This window comes from Hypanus sabinus, chromosome 23, assembly GCF_030144855.1.
Source record: "Hypanus sabinus isolate sHypSab1 chromosome 23, sHypSab1.hap1, whole genome shotgun sequence".
NCBI classification, from domain to species: Eukaryota; Metazoa; Chordata; class Chondrichthyes; order Myliobatiformes; family Dasyatidae; genus Hypanus; species Hypanus sabinus.
In genome coordinates this window covers 63,115,610-63,130,127 of record NC_082728.1, presented here as the reverse complement: position 1 = coordinate 63,130,127, position 14,518 = coordinate 63,115,610, and the positions used below count along the sequence as shown (strand labels likewise).

At 44.6% G+C, this 14,518-nt stretch overlaps 1 protein-coding gene across 1 annotated transcript in view; it reads right to left on the bottom strand.

The window, feature by feature from the left end:
- mycbpap (mycbp associated protein) overlaps window positions 1-14,518 on the bottom strand; it is a 399,570-nt gene that overhangs the window by 296,730 nt on the left and 88,322 nt on the right. Inside the window, exons 4-5 of the mRNA XM_059949031.1 lie at window positions 6,547-6,653; window positions 3,059-3,233 (exon numbers count right to left, since the gene is read on the bottom strand). Of these exons, the coding sequence (XP_059805014.1) occupies window positions 3,059-3,233; window positions 6,547-6,653 (282 nt within the window). The remainder of the gene's footprint in view (window positions 1-3,058; window positions 3,234-6,546; window positions 6,654-14,518) is intronic.

Here is a 14,518-nt window from a genome sequence, read left to right as displayed (position 1 = left end):
GGGATAAACACGCAGCCTTGTGGCGCATCTATGTTGATGGAGATTGTGGAGGAGATCTTGTTGCCAATCTGAAGTAAGGAAATCAAGTATCCAGTTGCACAAGGAGGTAATGAGGCCAAGGTCTTTAAGCTCATTTATTCATTTTGAGGAAATGTTAGTTTTGAATGCTGAGCTGTGGTCAATAAAGAGCATCCAGATGTATTCATCTTAATCATCAGCTATTTCAGGGTTGAGAGCCAATTAAATGGCATCTGCTGTTGACTGGTTGTGACATGGGAAAATTGGAGCAGATCTAAATCACTTCTCAGGCAGGAGTTGATATGCTTAATCACCTATCTCTCGAAGTACTTTATCACAGTGGATGTAAGTGCTTCTGGACGATAGTCTTTGAGGCAAGTTACCATGTTCCTCTAAGCCACTGGCATAATTGAAGCCTGCTTGAAGCAGGTGGGTATTTCAGACTGCCAAAGTGAAAAGTTAAGGATATTGGTGAACCTTCCAACCAATTGATCAGAACAGGTCTTTCATACTCTGCCTGGGCCAGGTACATTCCATTGGTTCACCTTCCTGATGGACGCTTTCACAAAGGTCCCACTGGGTTATCAGGAACAGCAGATGCCATTTAATTGGCTCTTCACTCAACCCTGGAACATCTGACAGTGAAGATGCATACATCAGAATGCTCTTCATTGAGTACAGCTGGACATTCAATACTATTATCTCCTCAAAACTAATCAATAAGCTTCAAGACCTTAGCCTCAATACCTCCCCATGCAACTGGATCCTCGATTACCTCACTTGCACAGCCCAGTCAGTTGGCAGTTTGTGTGTTTTATTTTATAGGAGGTATTAGCATTCAAGCCCTGTCGAGCATCCTTTAGTAATTCAAGTTTGGTCTGGAATTATCACTTCACATGGCAGGCGGATTTCTGGAGTTTGTACCTGGACCTCTTGTATTTTACTTGGTTGCCAGACCTGAATGCCACTCATCTGGGCCTCAGCAAATTGCAGATCTCAAGGTTCATCCAGGGCTTCTCCTTGGGGAAGACGGAATGATCTTTACGGGGACACACTTGTCTGCAAATTCTTTTTATAAAGTCTGTGACAACCATGGACTAATTTGTTCAGATCCTCCTATAAGCCTTTGAACACTGCCCAGTCCACGGACTCCACCTCCTGTGGCTACCTCTTTGTTGCCCTTATCTCTGGTTCCTTGCCTCAGCCTGTATGCAGGTAGGAGAAGTAGAGCCAATTGACCAGGTTTCCTGAAATGCAATCTAGGCATGAGAGGGTAGGCATTCCTAATCATGGTATAGCATTGGTTGAGTGTGTTGGGACTGCTGGTGCTGCAGGTGATATGTTGATGATAAATGGGTACAGATTTCTTCAAACAAGTCTGATTATCCCTGTCAGTAATATGAGAGAGTTGGCTGTTTCTTATTGGCTGATGCCGCACTCTGTACTTTTGAGTTCCTTCTTGATGTTTGCCTTTGGTGGTATGTAAACTGTGATCAGGATCATAGAGAAGAACTCCTTTGCTAAGTAGAATGGTTAGCACTTAATCATCAGCTGTTCCAGACAAGAATTTGAGCACCATGAACAGCTTATCATGAAACATACAGCCCCACCTTTTGCCTTCTCTGCATTAGCAGCCTGGTTCACCTTCTGTATCGAGAAGCCCTTGGGTCTCACAAACGAATCCAGCATGGTCATAGTGAGCCATGTCTCCATGAACAGAGAATTCCTCAGTTCCTCAGGAGTTCTGTCATTTGGTTTTGGTTGAGACTTTCTCCCAATGGTCTTCACTGTTGAGGTTGGTGAAGCAAAATCAAGGGCTGCTTGATGTGCCTCAGTGGTAGGTTGGTGCAGGTCACTGACGAGCTGAATAACCTTTCTCTGTTCTGCAACATCCTGATGGATGTAAGGACAAAATGTGAGGAGTTATAATATCTGACTGAACTGGTGGCCTCTGAATTGACAACCTAAAGGGCCGGGGAACTACCGAAGAAGAAGAAGAGATTCACAATCCAATCTCTCCATCGCTTCAGTCTTTGATGTCTCTCTTCAGCAGATGATGAGGAGTTCCATACCATCAGTATTTGGGATCCAATGTAAAATAGTTCTGCTTGTTTTATTTTCAATATCAGTCCTCCCAAACAAATAAAAGCATGCCTGAATTGCAGTTGCAGATATCTACAGCCTTAGATGTCATTGTGTCATATTCCATCACTGACTCATTTCCCTTCATTTCTGTAGCATCAATCAACCCATAATTAAATTTATACTTTACATTCCTTGAAATCTGGACTCAGACCCATACCTTCAGATTTCTAGGCCCTGGGCAACAGAATACACTTCCCAGATCTCTCATTTCTTTAAGGAATAAAAACAGATAAAAATTCTGGAAGAACTCAACAACTGTGGAAAGAGAAACAAGACATTGTTTTGAGTCTGCAACTCTTCAAACTGTGGCTGGTTCTCATTCAATGTTGGGGCAATCTGCAAGATTAAAATGATTGCAGCCAACAAATTTTACGAATTATGTAATTCAGTTTCACAATTGTCTTCAGAGGGCTAGAGTGCTGCAAGTGTTATGGGCTCAGCATAAAAAAGGAGAGTGTGATAATAAGCTAACTATGACCCTATCTAGGATCTGTTGTGGAAAACTACCAGAAACCCTAGTATCAAGTACTTTGGCCATTGTGACTCATTCTTAAAACATGCCACAAGCTTATTTCAATGAACAACACAGTATGAAATGCAAATCATATTTTTCTTCCATATTTTAGCAAGGATCATTTTGTTGAAAACAGGACCAGGAACCATTGCAAAACAGCTCTTTTTGATACTCCTTTGATTAAGAGAGGCTAAAGTGACAAGTTACAACAGCCAGAGCTGTGACCTGCTGCTCTGCTTTGATGAACTATAATCTATGTATTAACATAGCAACAACCAAACACTTCAGCACAAAATCTCCATTTGGCAAAAAGGTTAATGTTGAAAACATGCTTTTATTAGTTCATGCAGAAGGACTTATCTTCACTTAAAAACTCCTTACTTGATAACATGTTCTGTGTCCTCTTCCGCTCTCCCATGTGCCACTGCCAGTTTGCCAAGGCATGGTCCTGGTTATGTAAATTGGTACATATAATTTCCTTTGGTTTCTTTTCACACACTGGCAAATTCTGAGATCTGACTTCAGAAGGAAGATGTTCTGAGATTGTGTTGGCCATCTGAGGAGCAGAGGAAACAGTATTTTACATGGAGAAGGACTGCAGCCAGTGCTGGAGAACAAAGTAATAGTTGTATCAGAGACAAATAACCTCTGTAAATGAAAAAATGATTCATTTTCTCACTTCACCTTTAGTATATGGATGAAAGACTCTTAGCTCTCTTTCTGTAAAGACCACACTAAGTACAAACTCACAGCATAATAGAGAGGGACAGCACAGACATGGACCTTTGAGTTCACTGAGTCCACAACAATCATCAACACTAATCCTACGTTAATCAGTTTTTTAATCTCTTCACATTCACATTAACTTCCACCAGATTTTACCACTCACCAGCAGCCTGCGCACTAGGCAAATTACAGTACCCGATTAACCTACCATTCCACATATCTTTAGAATGCAGAAAAACTTGAGCACAGTTGACAGCTGTTAGTGCCAGTGGCCTGGGTTCAATTCCTGCTGCTGTTTGTAGGGAGTTTGAGTGTTCTCCCTGTGACTCCAGTTTCCTCTCACATTCCAAAGACAAACTGATTAGTAGGTGAACTGGTCAGATAGTGTCAGTCCATCCAGAAACGCAACACCCACAACACCACCTTCATCAGTCGATAAGCTCACTCACCCAGCTGCCCACATTTCCACCTGCTAAAACACACACACACTCCTATTCACAGATCCCTCATTCTGCTGACCAACATCATTCAATATGGGAGAAGCATTAGAAAGAATCAAACAACAATGACAGTTAAAAGGAAGAATATTAATAAGTTTCTCTCCGACCTGTACTGGTTCATTAATCAGGTGCCTATTACAGGATATGGTTCTTTACTAAACCAGAGAAGAGTCGAGTGCTCTGCTGAAGGTGTCCAGATGCCCATTACTCTTACAGGAAATGGTTTCACTATACTTATACACAGCTTGTGTTCTTCAGCCCACTTAGCTTAAAGACATACTTTGCCCAGAATTCTTCTTACCAATGTCCAGGAATGTGCCAAAAAGCACAAGATACTCACAGGAGTAGTCAGTCATGTCAGAGTATACAGAATTCAACCAGACTTCCATACATACCACCACTCACCAGTAGGGTAGAACCACCAAACAATGCAGCACAATAGAAAACAATCTGAAAGATGTGCCCTGGAAGCCATCAACATCAGCTTCAGGCTCCACAAAGTCTCCTGGCACTGGATCAAACACTCTACTCAAGTAGTTCAACCAGTACTCAATCACATTGAACACATTTGAAGGAAGTACTGAGGTCAGTAAAAATACTAAAATAACCAAGAGTAACCAAGGATAATACTGCCAGACAAGGGCTGCAAATGCTAATGAGAAAACTAACTTAAAGGATTGGTTTCACCATTTTACCTGTGACTGTATATTTCCATGACAACACACACAAAATGCTGGAGGATCTTAGCAGATCAGGCAGCATCAGTGGAGGGAAATAAATAATTGATGCTTTGGGCTGAGACCCTTCATTAGGACTGCAAAGGAAGGGAGCAGAAGCCAGAAAACTATTTTCAGCAATGAACATAATCTAACCTCGTGAACACAAACTCACATCACGGTAGGACCCTGTTTGTTGCATGCCTCGACCACCTGTTAAGAATAAATTCAGAACAGATCAAGCTATTGTAGGTTATCATCGGGAATGGGTACTTTTACCCATTGTGTTGTTCTGTGCAACATGGCAACATCTCCTCTACAATCACCATCAGTATACAATAGGTGCACTACAAGGTTGTGTGCTTAGCCCTCTGCTCTACTCATTTTATACTTATGACTGTGAGACTAAGCACAGTCCAAAGTTGTACTTAGGTTTACTGATGGCACCACAGCTGTTGGCCGAATCAAAGGTGGTGATGAATCAGCATATAGGAGGGAGATTGAAAGTCTGGTTGAATGGTGCCACAACATTCTTTCACTCAATGTCAGCAAAACCAAAGCACTGATTATTGACTATAAGAGGAGGAATATGGAAGTCCATGAGCCAGTCCACATCAGGGGATCCGAAGTAGAGAGAATCAGCAACTTTAAATTGTTCAGCATTATCATTTCAGAAAATCTGTCCTGGGTCCATCACAAGACAGAAGGCACAGAAGCACTACTTCTTCCTTAGAAGTTTGTGAAGATTCAACATGTCATCTACATTTTCGACAAACTTCTGCAGACACGTGGTGGAGTATACTGTCTTGTTGCATCACGGCTTGGTATGGAAACATCAATGCTGTTGAATGGAAAAACCTACGAAAAGTAGAGGATACAGCCCGGTCTATCACAGATAAAACCTCACAACCATTTAGCACATCTGCAAGCAGCACTGCTGCAGGAAAGGACCTCCACCATGCAAGGCCACGCTCTCTTTTCATTGCTGCTATCCGGAAGGAAGTACAGGAGCCTCAGATTCCACAACACAGCTTCAGGAAAAGCTATGACCCTCAACCATCAGGCTCCTGAGCCAGAGTGGATAATTTCACTCACCCCAACACTGAACTGAATCCACAACCTGTGGATTTACTTTCAAGGATTCCAGGACTCATGTTCTCAATATTGATTACTTATTTATGTATTATTATTATTTTGTTCTTTACCTTTTATATTTGCATAGTCTGTTGTATTTTACCCATTGGTTGTTTGTGTGAAGTTTTTCATTGATTCCATTGTGTTTCTTTGTACTTACTGTGAATGCCTGCAAACAATGAATCTCAGGATAGTATATGGTGACATTAATGTATAATAAATTTATTTTGTACTTTTCCTTGTATGCATACTTATCAGATCTGAAATGTTAACTATTTTCCTTTCTTCATAAATGCTGCCTGATCTGTTGAGTATTGCCAGATCTCTGCTTTTATTTCAGGTTTCAGCATTGTGCTTGTTACATCCATAAGTGGCAGGACAAATCATCAAAGGCTTCTTTTGTATCTAAAATATAAAAGGTATTCCCAGTAACAGCAACTCTTCCTTTAATGTCCAGTGATACATGATGTAATTGTCCTTTTTTTTTGAGTAAATTGGCTAACATGAATCATTTTAAGAATGGTATATGCCTGAATCAATGCCATCAGCAGTTTGTCCCACTAAACCTGGCAGAGTTGACCACAACTGAGATGAGCCAATACTCTATTACACACAGTCCCACTCCAGCTTTAAAATGAAATTTGGGTCAACTTGTAAAAAATTTACTTACTCGTCTAAATATTCATTATCTATTACCTCTGCTCATTTGTGGAGCATACTGTACATATAATTCATGTCTCTTTAACTATTCTCTTTCTTTGATAATAACACTTTACTGCTGTTGTTACTTTACCTCAGTAAGTCCCCTTGCAAGCAACTCATGTTTAAAATCTACCAAGCTTCCAAGGATGCTGTGTGGCAGAACTCTTCCCTCTGCATCAAACCATGGACCCCCAGGACCTGCAGAGTTAAAATATGAATAGAAATAAATATAAGCAATTAAATGCTTTTTTAGAACAGTGTTCAATATGTAATGTAGTTAAGGTGCTCACACACAGAGGTACCTATTAAACATTATGAAGTTAGACAAAGGGTTGAATCTTTCCAAAGAGGTAATAAGAAAGAGCATCAGCAGGAAAGTTTGGCACACATCCTAATGAAAAGTTACGATTTTTATTTTCAGTGATTTCCTCTATGCAGAAAGGCAGTACTGACATACTGGAGTACTACTCCATTTGCGCTATCATATGCCAAACTGTTTAAACTATTGGAGCTTTCAAGTTCAAAGTAAAGTTGTTATCTAAGTACTTACGTATATGTCACCACATACAACCCCAAGATTCATTTTCTTGCAGGCATTCAAAGGAATAAAATAGAGTCAGTGAACAACTACAACTAAGACTGGCAAGCAACCAGTGTTCAAAAGAATACAAACTGTGCAAATACAAAAAAAACAAGCAAAAATAATAGTGAGAACATGAGTTGTAGAGTCCTTGGAAGTGAGTCCATGGGTTGTGTTCAGCGATCAATGTGTGTTGAGGTGAGTGAAATTATCCATGCTGGGTCAGAAGCTTTATAGGGTAATAACTGTTCTAAACCTTCTGGCATGAAACCTGTAGCTCCTTTCCAATGGCAGGGCAAGAAAACAGCATTGCCTGGATGGTTCTCAATGATGGAGGCTGCTTTCTTATGGAAGCATACAAGGCTCAATGGTAGATGGATTAGGCTGTATCTACCACTTTTTGTAGGCTTTACCATTCCTGGGCAGTTTTGGATGACATGCCAAACTGTGCAAACTTCTAAGAAAGTAGAGGTCTTGCCCCTTATTGTTCAGTCTTGATGGGATAATGATGTTGAATGCTGGGTTGTAGTCAATGAAGAGCATCCTGATGCATGCATCTTCACAGAGTTGAATGAAGAGCCAATGAAATGGCACCTGATGTTGACCAGCTCTTTGAGCCTTGGTGAAGAAATGGAAGGTGTTAATTACATCAGTTTCTAAAAGGCAATGCAAAAGTTCAGGAACGCATATTAAGGCTGCCCTCTTACTGGATGATTCGGCATGGCCAAATGATGTGGAAAAAGCAATAAGTGACAGAGGCAGAGCCAAGTTAAGGCAGCTTCTCTGCTTGCATCTTCGGAAACAGCTCTATTTCCGTCTTTAATATCTTTATTTTTCCCATTCAGGGTTCTTTTGAAGACCCTGACTTGGAGTACACGCTGACTTTGGTTCTTTGTGGGAATGGGACCCGTTCTTGGCATGCTAAAGGTTCGGTCTGAAAGTCCGGCTCGGATTTGGAAGCCTGAGATGTCGGGGCTTTGGAGCCAGGTGGATTGAGGGTCGGTGTCACAGTAGGAGACCTGTGTGTCGTCTGAGGAGTCGGGATATCTGCTGTGTGCCCAAAGACCCAGGATCTTTGAGATATTTGGGAACAGAGCTCAGAAAAAGTGACGTAATGGACTTTAATATTGTAAACCAGCGAGTTGATTGTTATGTCTCCCCGCTCGCTGGGAAAATGGAGACATCTCCTTCTCCCTTATTAGGGAGAGAGAAAACCTGTGGTATATCAAATGCTGAGTAAAACACCAAGTTTTTGGGGTAACTGCAAATTTGTGTCTTTGCTGAAGCTTGAGTACCCAGTGACAGTGCCGATGCTTGCTATTTTTTTGCTGGCAGGGGGAGGGGGGATTGTTGCTTGATGCCGCTACGTACAGGACGAAGGGGAATGGGGGGCTTCAGGGTGCTCATGTTTAACTGTTGTTCATTCTTTGGGGCACTTCTCTGTTTTTGTGGATGTTTGCGAAGAAAAAGCATTTTGGGATGTATATTGTACACATTTCTCTGACAGGTCAATCGTCTGAGAGCTACTGGTACGACGTAACCCAGTACTACCTGTCGCACGGTCGGGTGGTCGGCGACTAAACTGGCTCCCCCATCAGGCTTGCCTGCTTAGGAGGGTGGCTAGACACCCTGCAGGATGAAAAACAAGACCTGTCAAAGGGCAGATCAACCTTCTTGTAGGGTCAACGGCCATCTAGTAAACACGTGCCATGAAGCGCGGAAAGGGCATCCCTTGCTTCGAAGCTAGGTCTGGCCATTCACTGCAACAGAACTTCCCCCCGATGTCTTGGACCCCACTATGCCGTTGGATCTGGCAGGGGATGTCAAGAGGGTGGGTCTGGACCCTTACTCACCTAAAATCTATTCACGCACACGCTGTTCCTTTCTGAGGAGTGGGGGTATCCTCAACACCTCCAAGTCCTGCAGCGACGGATAAGTGGCAAAGCTGTAGGCTTGACCAGCCGGGAGCCGCAGGCAGCGGGGGAGAGTGGTCGCACATGGATAACAGAGCAGAGATCCGGTGAGGCAGCACCCTCTGCGTCTCAGCAGCCCTGTTAGAGAGGCACTACTCACCCTACAATTAGGGAAGGGCTAGAAAAGGTGGCTCAAACAAAGCCCGCTCACACCACCCTGGCCAGTCTGCCGCGGCTAGTGGGTCGTCCAACTCTGGCAGTAAGAATCACAAGCAGAATCTGATCATCGCCTCATGGAACATACGAACTCTGTTGGACAATGCTAACTCTGATCGCCCAGAGAGACACACTGCACTTGTTGCTCTTGTGCTCAAGGACTACAATGTGGACATTGCGGCTCTCCAGGAGTCCCGACTTGTTGGAGAGTACGCACTTTGTGAAGAGAAAGGAGGCTACGCGTTCTTCTGGTCTGGCAGGCCCGAAGAAGAACAAAGAGAATCTGGTGTGTGCTTGGCTATCGAGAACTGCCTCGCAGCAAAGCTGCCAACCCTGCCTGTTGCCATAAATGACCAAATCCAGACCTTGCGTACACCTCTGCAAGGAAAACACCACCTCACCATAGTCAACATTTACGCCCCAACTCTGACTAATCCCAGTGAAGTCAAGGAGGCATTCTACAGTGAGCTGAGAACCACCATCAGTAGCGTGGCAACTTCCAATAAGCTGCTGCTGCTGGGAGACTTTAGTGCTCGGGTTGGCAAGGAGTCCACTGATTGGATGCCAAGAGGTTGGTAACAGTAATGGTAACGGTCTACTGCTCCTCTCGATGTGCACAGAATTCAAACTGTGCATTACTAGCACATTACTCAGATTGCCAGACAAACTCAAATGCACATGGATGCATCCCCAATCAAAAAGCTGGCATCTCATTGACTGTGTCATCACCCAACAACAAGACATCTCTGACGTTCGTATCACCAGCGTTAAGCGTGGAGCTGAGTGCTCAACTGATCATCAAATAGTGTGGTAGGACTATGTTTATCGATCAAACCTCTACGCAGACTGAATGCTGCCAAACCACCCAAAAAGCTGAACACCACCAAGTTGAAACACCGTGAGATGCTGATGCCCTGAAATCCTCTATGGAAACTGCCCTAAGCAGACTGGTTGAGAATCCACCAGACGATATAACTGAGCACTGGAATGCCTTCAAAGAAACGGTCTATGGTGCTGCCCAGGACACCCTGCGGAAAGTCAAGTGCAAGCATCAGGACTGGTTTGATAAGAGCAACCAATCTGTGCAGGACCTTCTAAGAGCTAAGGCAGCTACACACCAGGCTCTTCATCGACACCCAAACTCAAGTTCCAATAAACATGCCTTTTTGAGTGCAAAATCAACTTTGTGGAGGCAGCTCAGAGCTATGAAAGACCAGTGGGTGTGCGAAGAAGGCCAAGGAGTTACAAGCCTTTGCTGTCTGTAAAGACTCAAGAAGCTTTTATGAAGCAATCAAGGCTGTGTATGGTCCATCAAAACAAGGCACCTCACAACTCCTGAGCAAGGACAGTACATCCATCTTCACTGAGAAGTCAGAGCACATGAAAAGATGGCAAGAACACTTCCACGAGCTATTGAACAGACCAGGAACTATCACCGATGAAGCACTGGGCAGGGTACACCCTCGGCCCATACTGTTTGAGCTAGATGCTCACCCTACTCTTCACAAGGTCGTCAAAGCCATCAAACAGCTAAAACCCAACAAAGCACCAAGGCCTGATGGTATCGCATCAGTATGGTGGTAACACACTGACATCATGCCTGCACCAGCCAATAGACAATAGACAATAGGTGCAGAAGTAGACCATTCGGCCCCTCGAGTCTGCGCCGCCATTCTGAGATCATGGCTGATCATTCACTATCAATACCCAATCCCTGCCTTGTCCCCATATCCCTTGATTCCCCTATCCATCAGATATCTATCTAGCTCCTTCTTGAAAGCATCCAGAGAATTGGCCTCCACCGTCTTCCGAGGCAGTGCATTTCACACCTCCACAACTCTCTGGGAGAAGAAGCTCTTCCTCAACTCTGTTTTAAATAACTGACCTCTTATTCTTAATCCATGCCCTCTGGTACTGGACTCTCCCAACATCTGGAACATATTTCCTGCCTCAATCCTATCAAATCCTTTAATTATCTTAAATGTTTCAATCAGATCCCCTCTCAATCTCCTCAATTCCAGCGTGTACGAGCCCAATCTCTCCAATCTCTCTGCGTAAGACAGCCCTGCCATCCCAGGAATCAACCTAGTGAATCTACACTGCACTTCCTCAATTGCCAGAATGTCCTTCCTTAAACCTGGAGACCAAAACTGTACACAATATTCCAGGTGTGGTCTCACCAGGGCCCTGTACAAATGCAAAAGAACATCCTTGCTCTTGTATTCAATTCCCCTTGTAACAAAGGCCAACATTCCATTTGCCCTCTTCACTGCCGTTCACAAAGTTGCGGGGATCTGCAGAACTACCACAAGACTTCAAAGACTCATCAATCATGACCATCTACAAGAACAAGGGAAACAAGAGAGACTGCAACAATTACAGTGGCATCTCTCTTCTGTCAATTCCAGGAAAATGCCTCACGAAGATCATACTTAGACACTTGGTGTCCAACATCAGTGACAACATCCTTCCAGAAAGCCTGTGTGGTTTTCAAACAGTGGACATGATCTTCTCACTGAGGCAACTCCAAGAGAAATGTGTTGAGCAGCCGAGAAGTCTCTCTGTAACATTTGTTGATCTAACCAAAGCATTTGACACTGTTGATAGAGATGGCCTGTGGAAGCTCCTACCAAAATTCGGTTGCCCCCCACATCTAACCAACATCACCTGTCAGTTCCACAAATTCATGGAAGGCCGCATCAACATGTGTGGTGAATTGTCAGACTCATTTCCCATTAGCAATGGCGTAAACCAGGGTTGTGTTGGCTCCTACTCTGATTGGACTATTCTTTGCTGCTGTTCTTCAGGACACTACCTCAGACCTGAAGTATGGGGTCTTCCTACAAATGAGGATTGATGATGGGCTCCTCAACCTCGCAAGACTGAGAGGGAAAACAAAAGTCAGGGACATTGTGGCGCAGAAGCTACAGTTTGCTGACTGTGCACTGGTTGCCCACTCTCTTGAAGACTTACAGGAGATCACTAGTCGCTTTGCCAGTGCACCCAAAAGCTTCGGACTGACAATCAGCCTGAAAAAGACAGAAGTTTTGTACCAACTGGCTCCTGGCTCAAGCTACAAAGAACCAACTGTCCTTATTGATGACATTTGTCTCAATGTTGTCAATAAGTTTTGCTACCTGGACAGCATAATAACTTCAACACACACAAAATGCTGGTGGAACACAGCAGGCCAGGCAGCATCTACAAGGAGAAGCACTGTCGACGTTTCGGGCCGAGACCCTTCGTCAGGACTAACTGAAAGAAGAGGTACTAAGAGATTTGAAAGTAGTGGGGGGAGGGAAAATGCAAAATGATAGGAGAAGACTGGAGGGGGTGGGATGAAGCTAAGAGCTGGAAAGATTATTGGTGAAAGTGATACCTAGCTGGAGAAGGGAAAGGATCATGGGACGGGAGGCCTCAGGAGAAAGAAAGTAGGGGGGGAAGCACCAGAGGGAGATGGAGAACAGGCAAACAACTAAATATGTCAGGGATGGGGTAAGAAGGGGAGGAGAGCATTAACGGAAGTTAGAGAAGTCAATGTTCATGCCATCAGGTTGGTGGCTACCCAGCCGGTATATAAGGTGTTGTTCCTCCAACCTGAGTTTGGATTCATTTTGACAATAGAGGGGGCCATGGATAGACATATCAGAATGGGAATGGGACGTGGAATTAAAATGTGTGGCCACTTGGAGATCCTGCTTTTTCTGGTGGACCGAGCGTAGGTGTTCAGCGAAATGGTCTCCCAGTCTGCGTTGGGTCTCACCAATATATAAAAGGCCACACCGGGAGCACCGCAGTATACCACACCAGCCGACTCACAGGTGAAGTGTCGCCTCACCTGGAAGGACTGTCTGGGGCCCTGAATGGTGGTGAGGGAGGAAGTGTAAGGGCAGGTGTAGCACTTGTTCCATTTACAAGGATAAGTGCCAGGAGGGAGATCAGTGGGAAGGGATGGGGGGGGGGGGGTCGAGTGGACAAGGGAGTCGCGTAGGGAGCGATCCCTGCGAAAAGCAGAAAGTGGGGGGAGGGAAAAATGTGTTTGGTAGTGGGATCCCGTTGGAGGTGGTGGAAGTTACGGAGAATTATACATTGGACCTGGAGGCTGGTGGGGTGGTAGGTAAGGACAAGGGGAACCCTATCCCGAGTGGGGTGGCGGGTGGATGGGGTGAGGGCAGATGTGCGGGAAATGGGAGCGATGCATTTGAGAGCAGAGTTGATGGTGGATGAAGGGAAGCCCCTTTGTTTAAAAAAGGAAGACATCTCCTTCGTCCTGGAATGAAAAGCCTCATCCTGAGAGCAGATGCAGCGGAGACGGAGGAATTGTGAGAAGGGGATAGCATTTTTGCAAGAGACAGGGTGGGAAGAGGAATAGTCCAGGTAGCTGTGAGAATCTGTAGGCTTATAGTAGGTATCAGTAGATAGGCCGTCTCCAGAAATGGAGACAGAAAGATCAAGAAAGGGGAGGGAGGCGTCGGAAATGGACCAGGTAATAGTATAATAACTTCCTCAGCTTCTCTGGATATAGAGATTGAGTCAAGAACCAGAAAAGCCTGCTTTGTTTTTGGCCAGCTGAAAGATCAAGTTTGGTCACAGAACATCAGGTTGACCACCAAGTGCGAGATATACAGGGCCGTTGTCATATCAATCTTGCTATTTGGATGTGAGACGTGGTGCCCATATCAGAGTCACTTCCACCAGCTTGACCAACTGCAGCAGTGTCACCTACGTTCTCTGATGAAGTTCACCTGGCGAGACAAGGTCTCCAGTCCCAAGGTCCTCTCTCGAGCCGGAATGCCAGCAGTTTCAACCTCGGCGATGTCAGCCCCACTGCGCTGGGCAGGACATGTTGTCAGAATGCCTGACGGAAGACTGCCCAAGGACGTCTTGTATGGCCAACTGTCCAGTGGTACCTGAAAACGAGGAGGCAAGCGACTACGGAATAAGGATGTTCTGTGCAGGAGCCTCAAGAAAGCTGACATTGCACCATCAACATGGGAGGATCTGGCTCACGATTGCTCACAGTGGAGGGACGCCATCTGAAAAGGTGTGGACGCTGCTGAGAACAAGCTCATAGAGGCAACAGAGGAAAGGCACAGGAAGTGCCACAACAGAGCTTCTGTTCCTGTTGCCTCTCCAGTCCTCAGGGGCCTGTACAGCCACTCCAGGACACACATATCAAACCCCACTGACTGACTGAAAGGAACCATCATCACCCTATGGGATGGATAGCCAGAGGGAGCGAGAGAGACATTAAATTGGACCTTTGAACCTTTGAAAAGATGAAATATGAAGGTAAACTGGACAAAAATATTAAAGAGGATACCTGTGGTGAACTACATATTCCTGTCTGGACT